This window comes from Schistocerca piceifrons, chromosome 1 (assembly GCF_021461385.2).
Source record: "Schistocerca piceifrons isolate TAMUIC-IGC-003096 chromosome 1, iqSchPice1.1, whole genome shotgun sequence".
NCBI classification, from domain to species: Eukaryota; Metazoa; Arthropoda; class Insecta; order Orthoptera; family Acrididae; genus Schistocerca; species Schistocerca piceifrons.
Window position 1 is genome coordinate 453,436,634 of NC_060138.1, and position 15,387 is coordinate 453,452,020.

At 40.9% G+C, this 15,387-nt stretch overlaps 1 protein-coding gene across 1 annotated transcript in view; it reads left to right on the forward strand.

Annotated features, from left to right (window-relative positions):
• Positions 1 to 15,387, forward strand: part of LOC124795380 (rotatin) — a 395,098-nt gene that overhangs the window by 243,654 nt on the left and 136,057 nt on the right. Inside the window, exon 20 of the mRNA XM_047259395.1 lies at positions 8,248 to 8,441. Within this exon, the coding sequence (XP_047115351.1) occupies positions 8,248 to 8,441 (194 nt within the window). The remainder of the gene's footprint in view (positions 1 to 8,247; positions 8,442 to 15,387) is intronic.

Here is a 15,387-nt window from a genome sequence, read left to right on the forward strand (position 1 = left end):
ACCTCCTTACAACGAGACGGCGGAAGACTGGTCTGATTACGAAAAACGTCTTCGACAGCACTTCTTGGCATTTCATGTTGCGGACGAACAAACATGTAAGTCTCTGTTCCTTTCATGGATTTCACCTCAAATGTATCGGTTGTTGTCGCAATTGGATCCTTTGAAAGATTCTGCATCTTTGTCCTTTGCTGAAATGTGCTCACTTCTGTCCGTCTATTTTCAAAAGCAAAGTGGTAGCCTCTCGTGTTGCCTTTTATCGTTGTCAAAAACAACCGAATCAATCCTATTGTGCTTGGGCTGCTGAACTTCACGGCCTCATTAGAAAGTGGCAATTTGTTCCTGAAGTTCACAAAGAATCCTACGCCGATTCCATGGTGTGGGATGCTATTATCCGATCGGCGCCCGACAAAGAAGTTAGGCAACGTGCCCTTCATTTGGCAAATCTGACTCCAGATGAAATCCTATCCATTGCTCAGTCTTTTGAAATTTCTCGCACCGCTGGAGCGCAAATAGAGGCATGGGGCGACGTCGGGGAAATACAACCTCTGTGCGATGTTGACGAAGCGTGTGGCGTGTCCCCACCAGCCGACGTGGACGCAGTATGCTCCAAAGCGCAGCCTTGGCCTTACCGTAAACAAACCTCTACGAAACTGCAGCAAAACCCACAGCAACTTCCTTCATGTCTGCGGTGTTTTACGAAACATTCACGAGAAGATTGTCCACAACGTTGGGCCGTGTGTCACAAATGCAAAAAAAAGGGGTCATGTGTCATCCGTTTGCAAATCCGACCGCATACATGATGTTCATGAACATGACGCTGATTCTTATTCTGTGTTCTCTGTCAATTGTACTTCTTCCCTTTCAGGGAAGTTATTCCTCACTGTCCAAATACTTGGTCAAGATGTTTGCATGCAGGTGGATACTGGTTCTGCTGCCACTATCATCAATTCTCAGACGTATCTTCAGTTGGGTTCTGTCACCTGTCACTAGGCAATTACGGACTTACAATAAACAGAAGATTTCTCTCTTGGGACAATTTAATGCTGCGGTATCTTACAAATCTGTTGTTCGCACTGTTCCCATATTTGTGGTCGACCATAGTAACGTGGAGAATCTTTTTGGTTTCGATGCCTTTCGCATTTTTGGGTTCTCCATAGATGACTCCTTCAATATCGTCTCTGATGCTATTCCTTATGCTCAAGTGGACCACTCACTGGAAGTGACAGGAAGCAAGACCCCTGAAGCAGTGAGACAATCCAGCTCTCCTTTGACCTGATCACGAAGGGCCACAGGAATGGGCCGAGCTAGAAAAAACTGAGGCCAAGCAGTGGGTTTGAGCGTGATATGAGCTTCAAAGTCGTTTGCACGGCCTAACCCAGGAGAAAAAAGGAACGAAAATGTCGTCGACAAGGAATCCAATTGAGCGTCATGCAATGCGCCTTTCCAGAAATTGAAGACTATGCTGAAACAGGCCCCGTGCCTGGCTACTTATCGACCTGGCCAACATCTTGTTCTTGCCATGGACGCCTCCCAATACGGGGTCGGTGCAGTCCTTGCGCACCGTTTTTCTGACGGTTCTGAACAACCCATTGCTTATGCCTCCAAAACGCTCACGGATGCCCAACAAAAGTATTCTCAAATTGAAAAAGAAGCTTTGGCCATTATTTGTGCTCTTCATAAGTTGGGTGTTTTCCTCTATGGATCCAAATTTCATCTTGTTACGGATCACAAACCACTTGTTTCCTTGTTTCATCGATCAACGTCACTTCCCGACAAGGCTGCACACCGCCTCCAGCATTGGGCTCTTTACTTGTCTTGTTTCAATTATGAGATTCATTTCCAGCTGACGACTCAACATGCGAATGCCTTCCCATGGGTCCTGATCTGGCATTCGATAGGGTCGAACTTTTGTGTTTCCACCTGGATGTTGCCGAGCAGCGGGTTGTGGACAGGTTCCCCATCACCGGGACCGGCTGCCAGCTGCTACGGGTTCTGACGCTACCCTCTCCCGAGTTTTACGCTGTATTCAGAAGGGTTGGCCAGATCGCCCGTCCGCTAAGACTTCTGATCTGTTGCGGCACTACTATGCTTTGCGTTACCGCCTCACAGCTAGGGATGGTGTTATCCTCCTTTCCACCGAAAATGTTTCACTACCTGTTGTGGTACCTGTGTCTTTGCATGCTTCGGTCTTGTGGCTCCTTCACCAAGGGCACTGGGGTGTCTCTTGCACAAAATCTCTGGTGTGCCATCGTGTGTACTGGCCCGGCATCGACTCTGAAATCGCACACATGGTTGCTGCCTGTGGCCCTTGTGCGTCACAGGCCGCCGCCCCGAAGTCATCTTTGTCACCGTGGCTGTCACCTGAGAAGCCCTGGGAGCATATTCGTGCTGACTTCACGGGACCTTTTTTAGGTACTTATTGGCTTCTCATTATTGACGCCTACTCTAATTTTCTTTTCATTGTCCGTTGCACGTCGCCTACCACTGCGGCAACCACCAATGCTCTAGCTCGCATTTTCTCTTTGGAAGGCCTTCCCTCTACTCTTGTTACTGATAATGGTCCGCAATTTGCCTCTTCCGATTTTGCGGAGTTTTGTACCCGTCACGGCGTCATGCATGTCACGGCCCCTCCGTTCCATCCACAGTCAAATGGTGAGGCTGAACGACTGGTCCGCACATTTAAGGCTCAGATGAGGAAACTCCTGACTTCTTCTGCTGCTGATAATGCGCTTCTCCAATTTTTGGCTTCTTACCGTTTCACCCCCATGTGCGACCACAGCCCAGCTGAGCTCTTACATGGCCGACAGCTCCACATGCTACTTCATCTTCTGCGGCCTTCCACCTCACGACCGCGGGTGCCTTCGCTTGGCCGGTTCACCGCCGACGACCTTTTATGGGTACGGGGATATGGCAGGCGGCCAAAATGGAGTCCTGGCCGCATCTTACGACACCGTGGCCAACGCCTGTATGAAATTCAGACAGACATGGGTGTTGCAGTGCGTCATTCGGACCAGCTTCGGCCTCGTGTGCCGGCAACGCCTGTTCCAGATGCCGCTACACCACCTTCGGCTCTACCTGACACTCGGGATACTGGAATCTCTCATTACTCACATTGCAGTCCTCTCACCATCATATCAATGCCAGCACAAGAACTTATGCCACCAGAAGACGTGCCCATGCAGGAACCGGATGACCATCATCTGTCGGAGCAGCTCTACTCGCCTCCTTCTCCTATGGATGCAGACACATCGCCCATGTCTCCTGTTATAACAACCGGTCTTGCTGCAATGGGCAGATTGGTGCATGGGGCCCCAGCATATTCGTTCCCCATGTCTCCTGTCATCTCGACCCGTTATCATCGGGGACACTTAGGTCTGTATGGAAAGCCTCCTCCTCGAGACTTTACGGCCAGTCAAACAACACCTATGGACGTTAACAATCTACAGGCCACCTCCATCAAGACCTGTGCAAAAACTTCAAAGGGGTGGGGGGGGGGGAAGTGTTGTGACTCGCCGATCTTTCAAAGTGCCGTCACACAGTTACGCGCGTCTTCTACATGCGGCACTGTCTGCCAGCCATGCAGCAGCAGCGCCACCTAAGTGGCCAGCGGCCGCTAGACTCGGACTCAGTTATGATTTGACTGTTGAAGTGTACACACGTCGTACTCTGTTTATTTGATCTGTGACTTTCATGTATTGCTTCTTTCTTGAAACATATTTGTTCAACTTGAAGTTATAACAAAAACCATCATCAGGCAGCAAATCCATGAAATAAGTGAGTTGTGTCATCCTTTCACTGCAAATGAACTTGAAATTGCCTTGGGCAGATGTAAGAAGTGTAAAGCAGTTGGCATCAATGACCTAGGAGTAGATCAGTTACAGAGCTTCGGCTTTGCAACTAAGATACGTCTCCTGCAAATGATGAACATATGCAGAATACTAAAAATTTGGAGGACAGCTAGGATCACAGCCATCCTGAAACCGTGTAAGGATAAGAATGACCCAGAGAACTACAGAGCTGATGTCTGTGCTGTGCCTTCTTCACAGAGTGCTGGGGAGAGTACACCTAACAGAGGCTGGTGAAGATTGATCCATTCTTGATCCCATAACAAACCACTTTTAGAGAAGGAAAAAACTGCACCTACAAAATACTGAAGCTGACTCAGCACATAAAAGATGGGTTGGAAAGGCAGAAGATTACAGGGCCAGTGTTTGTAAACCTCTCAGCAGCCTACGACTCCATTAACCATTGCCTTCTGCTTAGGAAGCATTACAACATCACAGAAAAATATGTTTTCACCCAGGCCATCAGCAACTTTCACCAGAACTTTGTACTTCCAGGGTCAAAGGAGCAGTTGGAGGAGAAAGTGTGTTGGCACCAATCTGTTTCACATCTATACTAATGACCAGTGCCCCCCCCCCCCCCCCCCCCCAAAGAGAAAAAAAAAACTTTTGTGCAGATGATCATGCCTTCAAATCTCAGGGAAAATCCTTTGAAAGCATTGAGCAAAAGCTGTCAAAAGCCCTAGGCTTGCTGTCCACCTGCTGGATGATGAACCAGCTGAAGCCAAATCCTTCTAAATACCAAATGTGTGCAGTCTGCCTGAAGGACAGGGAGAGCACTGTAGTCCAATTAAAATTACTTGATAGTTGACACCTCATGCATTGAAGTTGATTTCCTCCAACCAGAGCACTCAACATGACGCCCGAACCACTCACCATTGCCATTCTGCCACAACATGTAGTCATTTCACTTGCAGTTCCTTATCCGACTTTTTTTCTTGATGTCTTGGATCCCAAATCATCGGTGTGGCACTTTTATTTCATATTTCATCACACATGATAACCAAAAACCGCGACGATTTAGTGTCACATACAGGGTGTTACAAAAAGGTACTCCCAAACTTTCAGGAAACATTCCTCACACACAAATAAAGAAAAGGTGTTATGTGGACATGTGTCCGGAAATGCTTAATTTCCATGTTAGAGCTCATTTTAGTTTCTTCCACCTACGCTCAATGGAGCACGTTATGATGATTTCATACTGGATACTCTACCTGTGCTGCTAGAACATGTGCCTTTAAAAGTACGACACAACATGTGGTTCATGCACGATGGAGCTCCTGCACATTTCAGTCGAAGTGTTCGTACGTTTCTCAACAACAGATTCGGTGACCGATGGATTGGTAGAGGCGGACCAATTCCATGGCCTCCACGCTCTCCTGACCCTCTTGACTTTCATTTATGGGGGCATTTGAAAGCTCTTGTCTACACAACCCCGGTACCAAATGTAGAGACTCTTCGTGCTCGTATTGTGGACGGCTGTGATACAATACGTCATTCTCCAGGGCTGCATCAGCGCATCAGGGAATCCATGCGACGGAGGGTGGATGCATGTATCCTCACTAATGGAGGACATTTTGAACATTTCCTGTAACAAAGTGTTTGAAGTCACGCTGGTGCGTTCTGTTGTTGTGTGTTTCCATTCCATGATTAATGTGATTTGAAGAGAAGTAATAAAATGAGCTCTAACATGGAAAGTAAGCGTTTCCAGACACATGTCCACATAACATATTTTCTTTCTTTGTGTGTGAGGAATGTTTCCTGAAAGTTTGGCCGTACCTTGTTGTAAAACCCTGTATACAGATATCACAGTCACAGAGATGGAATTGCAGTAGATAAGCTTCAAGTGACATTGCAAGATGCCAAATTTTTGAAGGCTGCAATTCATCATTGCTACTAGGTCACCCCAGTTATAACTGCGTAACCCAGTGTTGTGGCATGGCACAGTGGTTAGTGTACAAGCCTGATGTGTTGAAAGTCGTGCGTTAGAATCTATCTAATGTAGGGAAATTTTTTTATTTCTAAAGTTAATCAAAAACTTTGGTTATTGTTTTATTCAGTAATTGGTTTAAATGAAATTTTTTTATTTCTAATACTTGCCCAAATGGTTTTCATCATTCTATTGACTTTTTAATTTGGTCTTGTTTTTCTTCCTCTAGTACCTTTTTCTTTTGTAATCTGCATATGTTGCATATAATCTGCAGCAAGTGCCAGCGAGGACTGCTCATTGGTTGGTAACGCAGAACCATGATAAAACAATTTCACAGTCACTGATTTTTGAAAAGCAAGCTGCTCTTATTGTGGACACACACTTTCATGAGATTAGTAACTAAACATAAAAAAATTATTTTGTAGGGTTTGTTGATTGACATTTCGGCTCAATAAATCCAATTCAGGTAAAAGTAAAAAAAAATAATTTGGTGACAGCAAGAATCAAATTGCTGATGGCACAATTTAGGATACTGAATACTACTTACTGAGCTAAACACAACATTAGACCAGACGGGCAGATATTTTGTATGTACTAGTGCTCAGAAATTTTTTAAGTTTATTCTTTTCTTCCCGACACAAAAAAATTGTGGATGTAGCATGCTATAGACTGAAACAGTTTTCTAAAAGTTTCCAACTCCAGGAAGCACTGTGGACATATGGCTCATGAAAAACATGTGGCAAAAAAAGGGGGGGCAGTGGTACAGCTGTTCAATCAATCACATGTGATTTCACCAATGGCCATTCTGTCTCTCTATATAGGCTCTGTAAGTGTGTGAAGCTGCTTAAAAACCACACCCACACTGACCAGCTCAGCAGCCATCTGGAGGGTCAAAATCCTGTTGTGAAGTATGAAAGTAATATGGAATGTGATAGAATATCTTCTGTTAGCAATCTCACTTACTTCACACATTATTAGCGTGTGTTCTGGGCACCACAGCTTTTATTCATGATTGGTATTGACTTACTAAAGCTGCTCATTAGCCATGACCTGAGGCTTGCATTTTATGTAAATAAACTTCCTGTTGGTTTTGTGTGCAGACAGTCCGTTAATTGAAGGTAATGATCATAAAATATCATGATGTAATTCTAACTCCTTCAGTGCTCTATAAAAATGTTTTCATCCAAAGCTGAGAAATGCTGCCATCACAAAATTCTTGTGGCACTGTTGTTGTTGTTGTTGTTGTTGTTGTTGTGGTCTTCAGTCCTGAGACTGGTTTGATGCAGCTCTCCATGCTACTCTATCCTGTGCAAGCTTCTTCATCTCCCAGTACCTACTGCAACCTACATCCTTCTGTATCTGTTTAGTGTATTCATCTCTTGGTGTCCCTCTATGATTTTTACCCTTCACGCTGCCCTCCAATACTAAATTGGTGATCCCTTGAGGTCTCAGAACATGTCCTACTAACCAATCCCTTCTTCTAGTCAAGTTGTGGCACTAGGAGTTCCTATTTTTATTTTCATTTTAATCAGTTGATAAGCATTTAAAGGTGTGGTTAATGATACTGCCACATATGTTGAAAACGAAACTTCATCATTAGAAATGAGGAACCAACTGTGTAAATATTTGGAATTTATAAATTACGCTGCATAGATGTTTAGACTCCCTATTCCTGTTTCATGTAAGGTTTAGGGTATCCAAAAAATTCCTGACTCTGAAATAAAGATAAAGTAAACCTCCAGCATAATGAATGGGAGATTTTTTGTAGTGTTTCTGTCAGGACCAACAGGTTATCATATTTTCATTGGTTCTGCCCCTGATCTCAGATCACAACCGGTTATACGGTAGTTTAGCTTTGGTAAAAAAATGTAATTTGGATAGTGTCAGTACTTTGCAGCACTCTAAGTAAGTACAGATTTACAGCAACTGCATTATTTTCATAAATTATTCATTCCTTAACTGATGAAAATTTGTAGTATGTTACTGTTTGACTGGTCACAGTTGCACACGTAACAAGTGTTTTCGCAATTATGTTTCAAATATCTTTCTGGGACCACTTTGTGCCATCCAGAAGTTTTATAACTGTGCTGCTTGTTCTACAGATAGGAAATTTGTTGTAATGCTCTTTGAAAAGATGCAATTTTAATTTAAAAAATGAATAATACACCATTACTTATTGGTTTATGAGCAGTGTTTATCAAAGTTACACTTCCATTTGTGTCTTGCGGAACATCAGAAGAAATTTTACTGTGATGTATTGTATGATAAATTTTTATACAGCTGTATACAATACTGGTTCATGGCATTCCTATATCTCCTATAAATTTAATTAGTGACTATTTGAAGACTGTTGTGCTTACCGAATGGCTTTATGATTTTCTTGCCTCGCTTTTCATAGATTGTTAGCCAAATTTCAGTATTCACTACAGTATTTATGTTTGAATATATGCTATTAACACAATAATTTTTGTTCAGGATTGGCGTGAGATGTTGACATCTGCTATGGGGGAGGAAGATTTCTTGTGGCTTGCCTCTTTATGGACAAGTAGAGATCCAGTTCTTCGTGCAGGAGCTATGCAGCTACTGGCTGGACTAAGCTTAAATCGTCAAGGATGTATATTTCTGCTGCACAGACTTCGCAATTTCCTTGTGTGGGAAGCTTCCCTGGGGTGAGTGAAGTGTTTTTGGAATGCAACTTGTTGTTTGTAGGCAATAATAATTCCTTTTTTGTATTCATTGAAGGTATTAGTTATTGTGACGATAGAGTCACATACTTCCTTGTTGTCATAGAACTGTTAAACTCTTGTGGATCATAGAAGCAATGCAGATTTACATAGAATATCAGCAGTCGTACACACAAACCATTCCCCAAGCTGAACAGAGGTTACATTCAGGTCAGTCTCCAAATCCACAAAAGATATAGTATCACATTAAATTGGAGTGCGGACAATCCTTGTCAAGAAGGAAGTAAGCTTTCGCAGAAGAAAACTACAGCTGCCATACAGGAACACTTTTCCATCAAGCAAGGCAATGCTTCTTGCAGTGATTTATGTAAATTATGTTTTTCTGAGCGATGTTTCTTGTGCTATTTCTGTATTTCATGTGGTGTTAACACATTTACTGAAAAGATAGACACTCTTATGCATATTAGCACACTGCATCACCATTGATGTAAAAGTTATGCTGAAGAAGAGTCAGATATAATCTTGTGAAGCAGCTTGTGACATAGTTGAGTTCAGTAGGAACTCACTTTTTAATTCTTCAGATTGGAGAAGGCTGGAGATGGCACTGCTTCATAGCATTTGAAACATCTAAACAATAATTACCATCCTTTAAAAGATTGATACCTAAGTTTCCAAAATATTTTCCTTGTGATAACTGATCATTTCTCCTATTGTTCTGTATTACATCTTGCAGAGATGACTTTTGGTAAGATGAAACAGGAGTAAGTAACAGGTTATAGTTTATGAAGAAAGAAATAATTGAGGGGGGGGGGGGGTGTATCAAAGGGAGAAAAAGTAGAAAATAAAAAAAAAAAATAATCAAGAGAATATAATTAGAGACGGGCTAAATGCTAGTGTAGAAAGAGAAGATCTGTGGGAAAAAAATGGTGCAGATGGCAAAATTGCAAGGTATAAACTGCCACTGGTCAGAAATCAAAAGGAATCAAGATACAACAAGATACAAGCCTTAATCCCATACAATTAGAACAGTTTTCTGTATGATGTAATTTTTCATAGCAGAGAATTTAATAGTTGATTGTTTAATTGGTATAGATACATTTAGGACATATTAAGTACACATCAATATAGGAAAAAGCCAATGTCATTTCACTGTAAATAACCAATTATTTTTAATAGACCTAATCAGGGGAAGTACTAATAGACATAAGACTGAAGTTACTCACGACTTTCAAGATCAATTGGTAAATCCTATAGTTATATTTATTGACACATACAATAATGAACAGTTGGCAGCAGATGAAGTAAATGTCAACACAATAAGCACAAAGGTAAGTGAATCAAAGTGCTTGTCTCAAGAACAACAAGCAGAACTTAGGGAGCTGATACTTGCTTATATACATGTATTTGAAGAAGAAGAAAAAACAGGTATTACTAAAGATTTTGTGTACAAAATGGAAGTATATCCTCATGAAACTTTTAGTTCTACCTCATACCCTCTAGCATGGACAAAGAGGGAAGCAGTAAGAAAAGATATTAACGGGATGCTTGAATGGGGCATAACACAACCATCATTTTTCCCCTTCCTGTAGTCCTATTTTGGCCACGAATAAGTCAGATGACAAGGTGCCCTTGGTCCTTGCACATGTAACATTAATAAGATTACTGTGCCAGTCCGAACACATCCAGACAATTTAGAGGAACAGCTTACGAAATTCCATAATGCTAACTTTCTTACTACACTTGACCTCTGGTCTTCACATTGGCAAATAAAGCTGCATGAAGAAAGTTGGAAGTACACCACCATCATATGTTGGGGCAGGAGCTTCGAATTTCAAGTATTACCATTTGGATTGAACGTAAGTGCAGGTATATTTATCTTTGCACTGGACAGAGTGCAAGGGCCCGAACTTTTTAGTAAGGTAACAGTATATGTGTATGACATTTTAGTCACTACACCCACTTGGGTAGAACATTTAAGATTAATTGAACAAGTATTGAGCCGCTTTTCCAAATATGGAGTAAAAGTAAATCTCAAGAAATCTAATTTCGGACAAGAAAAGGTAAAAATTTAGGACACTTAGTCTCTTTGGAAGGCATACTGCCAGATCCTAAAAAACTTGATGCCGTTAGGAGCTGCCCTGTTCCTCAAAACAAGAGACAATTAAAGGCATACGTAAGCAAGTGCCATTTTTCAGGAAATTCATTCCTAACCAACTTATGAACAGTGTTGCTTTATTCAATCTTCTCCAGAAAGACAGACCTTGTTTATGGGACAAGCAATGTCAGACCGATTTCGAGGACATTAAGCAGGCCTTATTAAATGCTAAAATTTTATCTCAACCAGACATGAATTTTTGTTTATACACCAACACACCTTGTCACGGTCTGGGATGCATGCCTTTGTTAAATGGTAGAACAACAGAGAAGTCTCATCCCAAAAGTAATTAGCTTTGCCAGCCACGCTTTATCTGAAGCTGAACATTTATAGTCATTATGGAATTGGAGGGTTTGGTTGTAATATTGTCCTAAAATGAAGAAAGATAAATGCTTGTAGAGTGTTAGGTACCATATAAAAATAAGAAGGACTGCACCGCAAGAAAAATTTAGTTATAAATTTATGATACATATGAATGTGAAAGTGTGAAAGTATGTGAAGAAGAAAAGAGTTGCAGTACGTCACATACATGATGCTGAACTAATTTTGAGCCCTACCAAGTAATCAAGGGGTCAAAACCAAACTATGGTGAACGTCAACTAACCATGAAAGCGTGACACGCCTGATTTACATTGAACTTTTTTTGCATGTTTGTTACTTATGTAAACAATGTTTTACGCTCATTGCACATAACATGTTGTATTGATGATACAACTCTGAACACCTCAGCATATGAAATGGTTATCCTTTATACAATGAACATAACAAGTAAATATTGAGCTGCACTTTAAACACTGAATAAGTACTTGATATGATTGGTATCGTCAGATTTGCATTGTGTTTATAAACAACAAACCATTTTGTTCTTGAGATCACTGTTAAGTCTAGTAACGAGACGTAACTGAGCACATAAATGCCTTTCCTTGGAATTTGCCCAACCCTGTAGTGTATAGATGCTTCCTGGAGAATGTTAGAGAGGCGAGGCCAAATGTAGTTACTTGAACAGCGCGTAGTGTCTATTGTAATGACTCTTGTTTACTTCATTAATTCTTTGCAATAGATAAATATGCTCCAACTACAAGTTACTGTGAGTACAAATGAAATGTACATCAATTTATGGCATAAAGGAAAGCGGAATCTATTATTGTATGAATGTTATGTAAAGAATGTAAAACCAAACAAGAGTAAAACAGGTAGTGATGTGTTAGTTATAATTTAATAAAATGTACTAAAACAAAACAACAAGCAAACAATAATGTGTATAAGCGACGATAATGGCATGTTAGCAAATGAATAGGATAAGTTTATTTTTGTAATTGAAATATTATTATTATTATTTTTTTAATGCTGTGTGTGTAGTATTTGGAAAGGACACTGCAGGAACTTTATGTAATGCAACTGTATGAAAGACGCTCAAAAACAAAGCGCAAAAACATATGAAACTTGGCTGCACCCAATAAACTAAAGATGACAATACTTCGTGTAACATGAATTTTCTGTGCTCGAACATGTCGTAAAAACATGAATTTTCTGTGCTCGACAACGTCGTAAAAACATGAATTTTCTGTGCTCGGAAGTGTCATGAAAGCGGCAAGAAAGTTACCTTGTCAGTGGATGTATGGCTGGTGTCCCCACTGAATAAGTGAGAGTGATGAAGTGAAATAAATTCCTTGGGATGCTGATATGGAAACCACTTGTTACCACATCGAAGATCACGCCACTGAACCAACACCACCTAAATCACGTCATTTAGGTGGCATTGGCTGAACACAAGTTGTGCAGTGAAAGCTACTGTGAATGCACAACATGGACATTCTAACTTTGTATTAAACATGTGAGAGCAAGCTGGGGTGGTAACGGGCGTCGAGCTGCGAATGCAAGCTTCTGCAAGCTAAACGCTGTGCAGATATTGACTGACAGCAATGGGACTATGCGGTTACAGCAAGCACTTTGTTATGAAAGAAAACATGTATGTATGTGTTAAAGGAAGCTGACACGCCCATATAAATTATAACCATACGGGATAACTCCAATGCCCAGAAATAAAGGCTATGCCCCTACTGGCCAGGGTTATGAACCCTCAAAAAGGGAAATAAGCTCAGACACTATGGACCTCCATACAACGTCAGTACACAGTGGGGGGGGAGGGAAAGCCAACGGCAAAGTAATAAGTTATTTTATGGAAAAGATAATGTTTTTTATAGAAACAAGAGCAGAGATACACTCTTCAATTGATTAATTTCTGTATCTTCACCTATTTGATGTGTGATGAACTCAGCTGTGCCAGTATTGTTCAAAAATATACATTCAAAAACCCCGGCTGTTCATCATTTTGCCCACTCTGAGAATCCTGCAAGCATTAAGAAGATTGAAGCAGACAAGAGGAATTTGCATGAGCAGCAGAGGAGGCAGTCCGCTAAAAGCATTTTCATAATCAGCTTTATTAACATTGGAACTGTTGAGGAGAAGTACATCACTTTAAATAATGAATGTCGATCTAAATTGTATTGACATTGAAGGTTTGTTGATATTAGTGCCAGTTAAACTCCACCCAGGATATGTGTACCTTCCAATTTCCTTCAATTGTTCTTTCCATTTTTTTAATTATTTAGTCAGCAATTACTAATCAGTTTCCATTCCATTGCATTATTTTGCCTGCCCCTCTATTCTGCCACTATTCACTACACAATCCCCTGACAAAACGCACTTCTTATAATTGAATCTTCTATATCTCCCCTATCAATCCAAGAATTGGTTCAAGAATCATGAAAGAAGGTTGTATACATGGAAGAATCCTGGAGATACTAGAAGGTATCAGATAGATTATATAATGGTAAGACAGACATTTAGGAACCAGGTTTTAAATTGTAAGACATTTCCAGGGGCAGATGTGGATTCTGACCACAATCTGTTGGTTATGAACTGTAGATTAAAACTGAAGAAACTGCAAAAAGGTGGGAATGTAAGGAGATGGGACCTGGATAAACTGACAGAACCAGAGGTTGTACAGAGTTTCAGGGACAGCATTAGGGTACGATTGACAGGAATGGGGGAAAGAAATACAGTAGAAGAAGAATGGGTAGCATTAAGGGATGAAATAGTGAAGGCAGCAGAGGATCAAATAGGTAAAAAGACTAGGGCTAGTAGAAATCCTTGGGTAACAGAAGAAATATTGAATTTAACTGATGAAAGGAGAAAATACAAAAATGCAGTAAATGAAGCACGCAAAAAGGAATACAAATGTCTCAAAAATGAGATTGACAGGAAGTGCAGAATGGCTAAGCAGGGATGGCTGGAGGACAAATGTAAGGATGTAGAGGCATATCTCACTAGGGGAAAGATAGATACTGCCTACAGGAAAATTAAAGAAACCTTTGGAGAGAAGAGAACCACTTGTATGAATATCAAGAGCTCAGATGGAAACCCAGTTCTAAGCAAATTAGGGAAAGCAGAAAGGTGGAAGGAGTATATAGAAATGGAAGAGGATGTAGATGAAGATGAAATGGGAGATATGATACTGCATGAAGACAGACCACTGAAAGACCTAAGTCGAAACAAGGCCCCGGGAGTAGACAACATTCCATTAGAACTACTGATAGCCTTGGGAGAGCCAGTGCTGACAAAACTCTACCACCTAGTGAGCAAGATGTATGAGACAGGCGAAATACCCTCAGACTTCAAGAAGAATATAATAATTCCAATTCCAAAGAAAGCAGATGTTGACAGATGTGAAAATTACTGAACCATCTGTTTAATAAGTCACGGTTGCAAAAAACTAACACAAATTCTTTACAGATGAGTGGAAAAACTGGTAGAAGCCGACCTCAGGGAAGATCAGTTTGGATTCCGTAGAAATGTTGGAACACATGAGGCAATACTGACCTTGCGCCTTATCTTAAAAGAGAAAGCTTTTGACAATGTTGACTGGAATAATCTCTTTCAAATTCTGAAGGTAGCAGGGGTAAAATACAGGGAGCGAAAGACTGTTTACAATTTGTACAGAAACCAGATGGAAGTTATAAGAGTCGATGGGCATGAAAGGGAAGCAGTGGTTGGGAAGGGAGTGAGACAGTGTTGTAGCCTCTCCCCAATGTTATTCAATCTGTATATTGAGCAAGCAGTAAAGGAAACAAAAGAAAAATTTGGAGTAGGTATTAAAATCCACGGAGAAGAAATAAAAACTTTGAGGTTCGCTGATGACATTGTAATTCTGTCAGAGACAGCAAAGGACTTGGAAGAGCAGTTGAACGGAATGGACAGTGTCTTGAAAGGAGGATATAAGATGAACATCAACAAAAGCAAAATGAGGATAATGGAATGTAGTCGAATTAAGTCGGGGGATGCTGAGGGAATTAGATTAGGAAATGAGACGCTAAAGTAGTAAAGGAGTTTTGCTATTTGGGGAGCAAAATAACTGATGATGGTCGAAGTAGAGAGGATATAAAATGTAGACTGGCAATGGCAAGGAAAGCATTTCTGAAGAAGAGAAATTTGTTAACATCGAGTATAGATTTAAATGTCAGGAAGTCGTTTCTGAAAGTATTTGTAACTGACGATAAATAGTTTGGACAAGAAGAGAATAGAAGCTTTCGAAATGTGGTGCTACAGAAGAATGCTGAAGTGTAGATGGGTAGATCACATAACTAACGAGGAGGTATTGAATAGAATTGGGGAGAAGAGGAGTTTGTGGCACAATTTGACAAGAAGAAGGGACCGGTTGGTAGGACATGTTCTGAGGCATCAAGGGATCACAAATTTAGCATTGGAGGGCAGTGT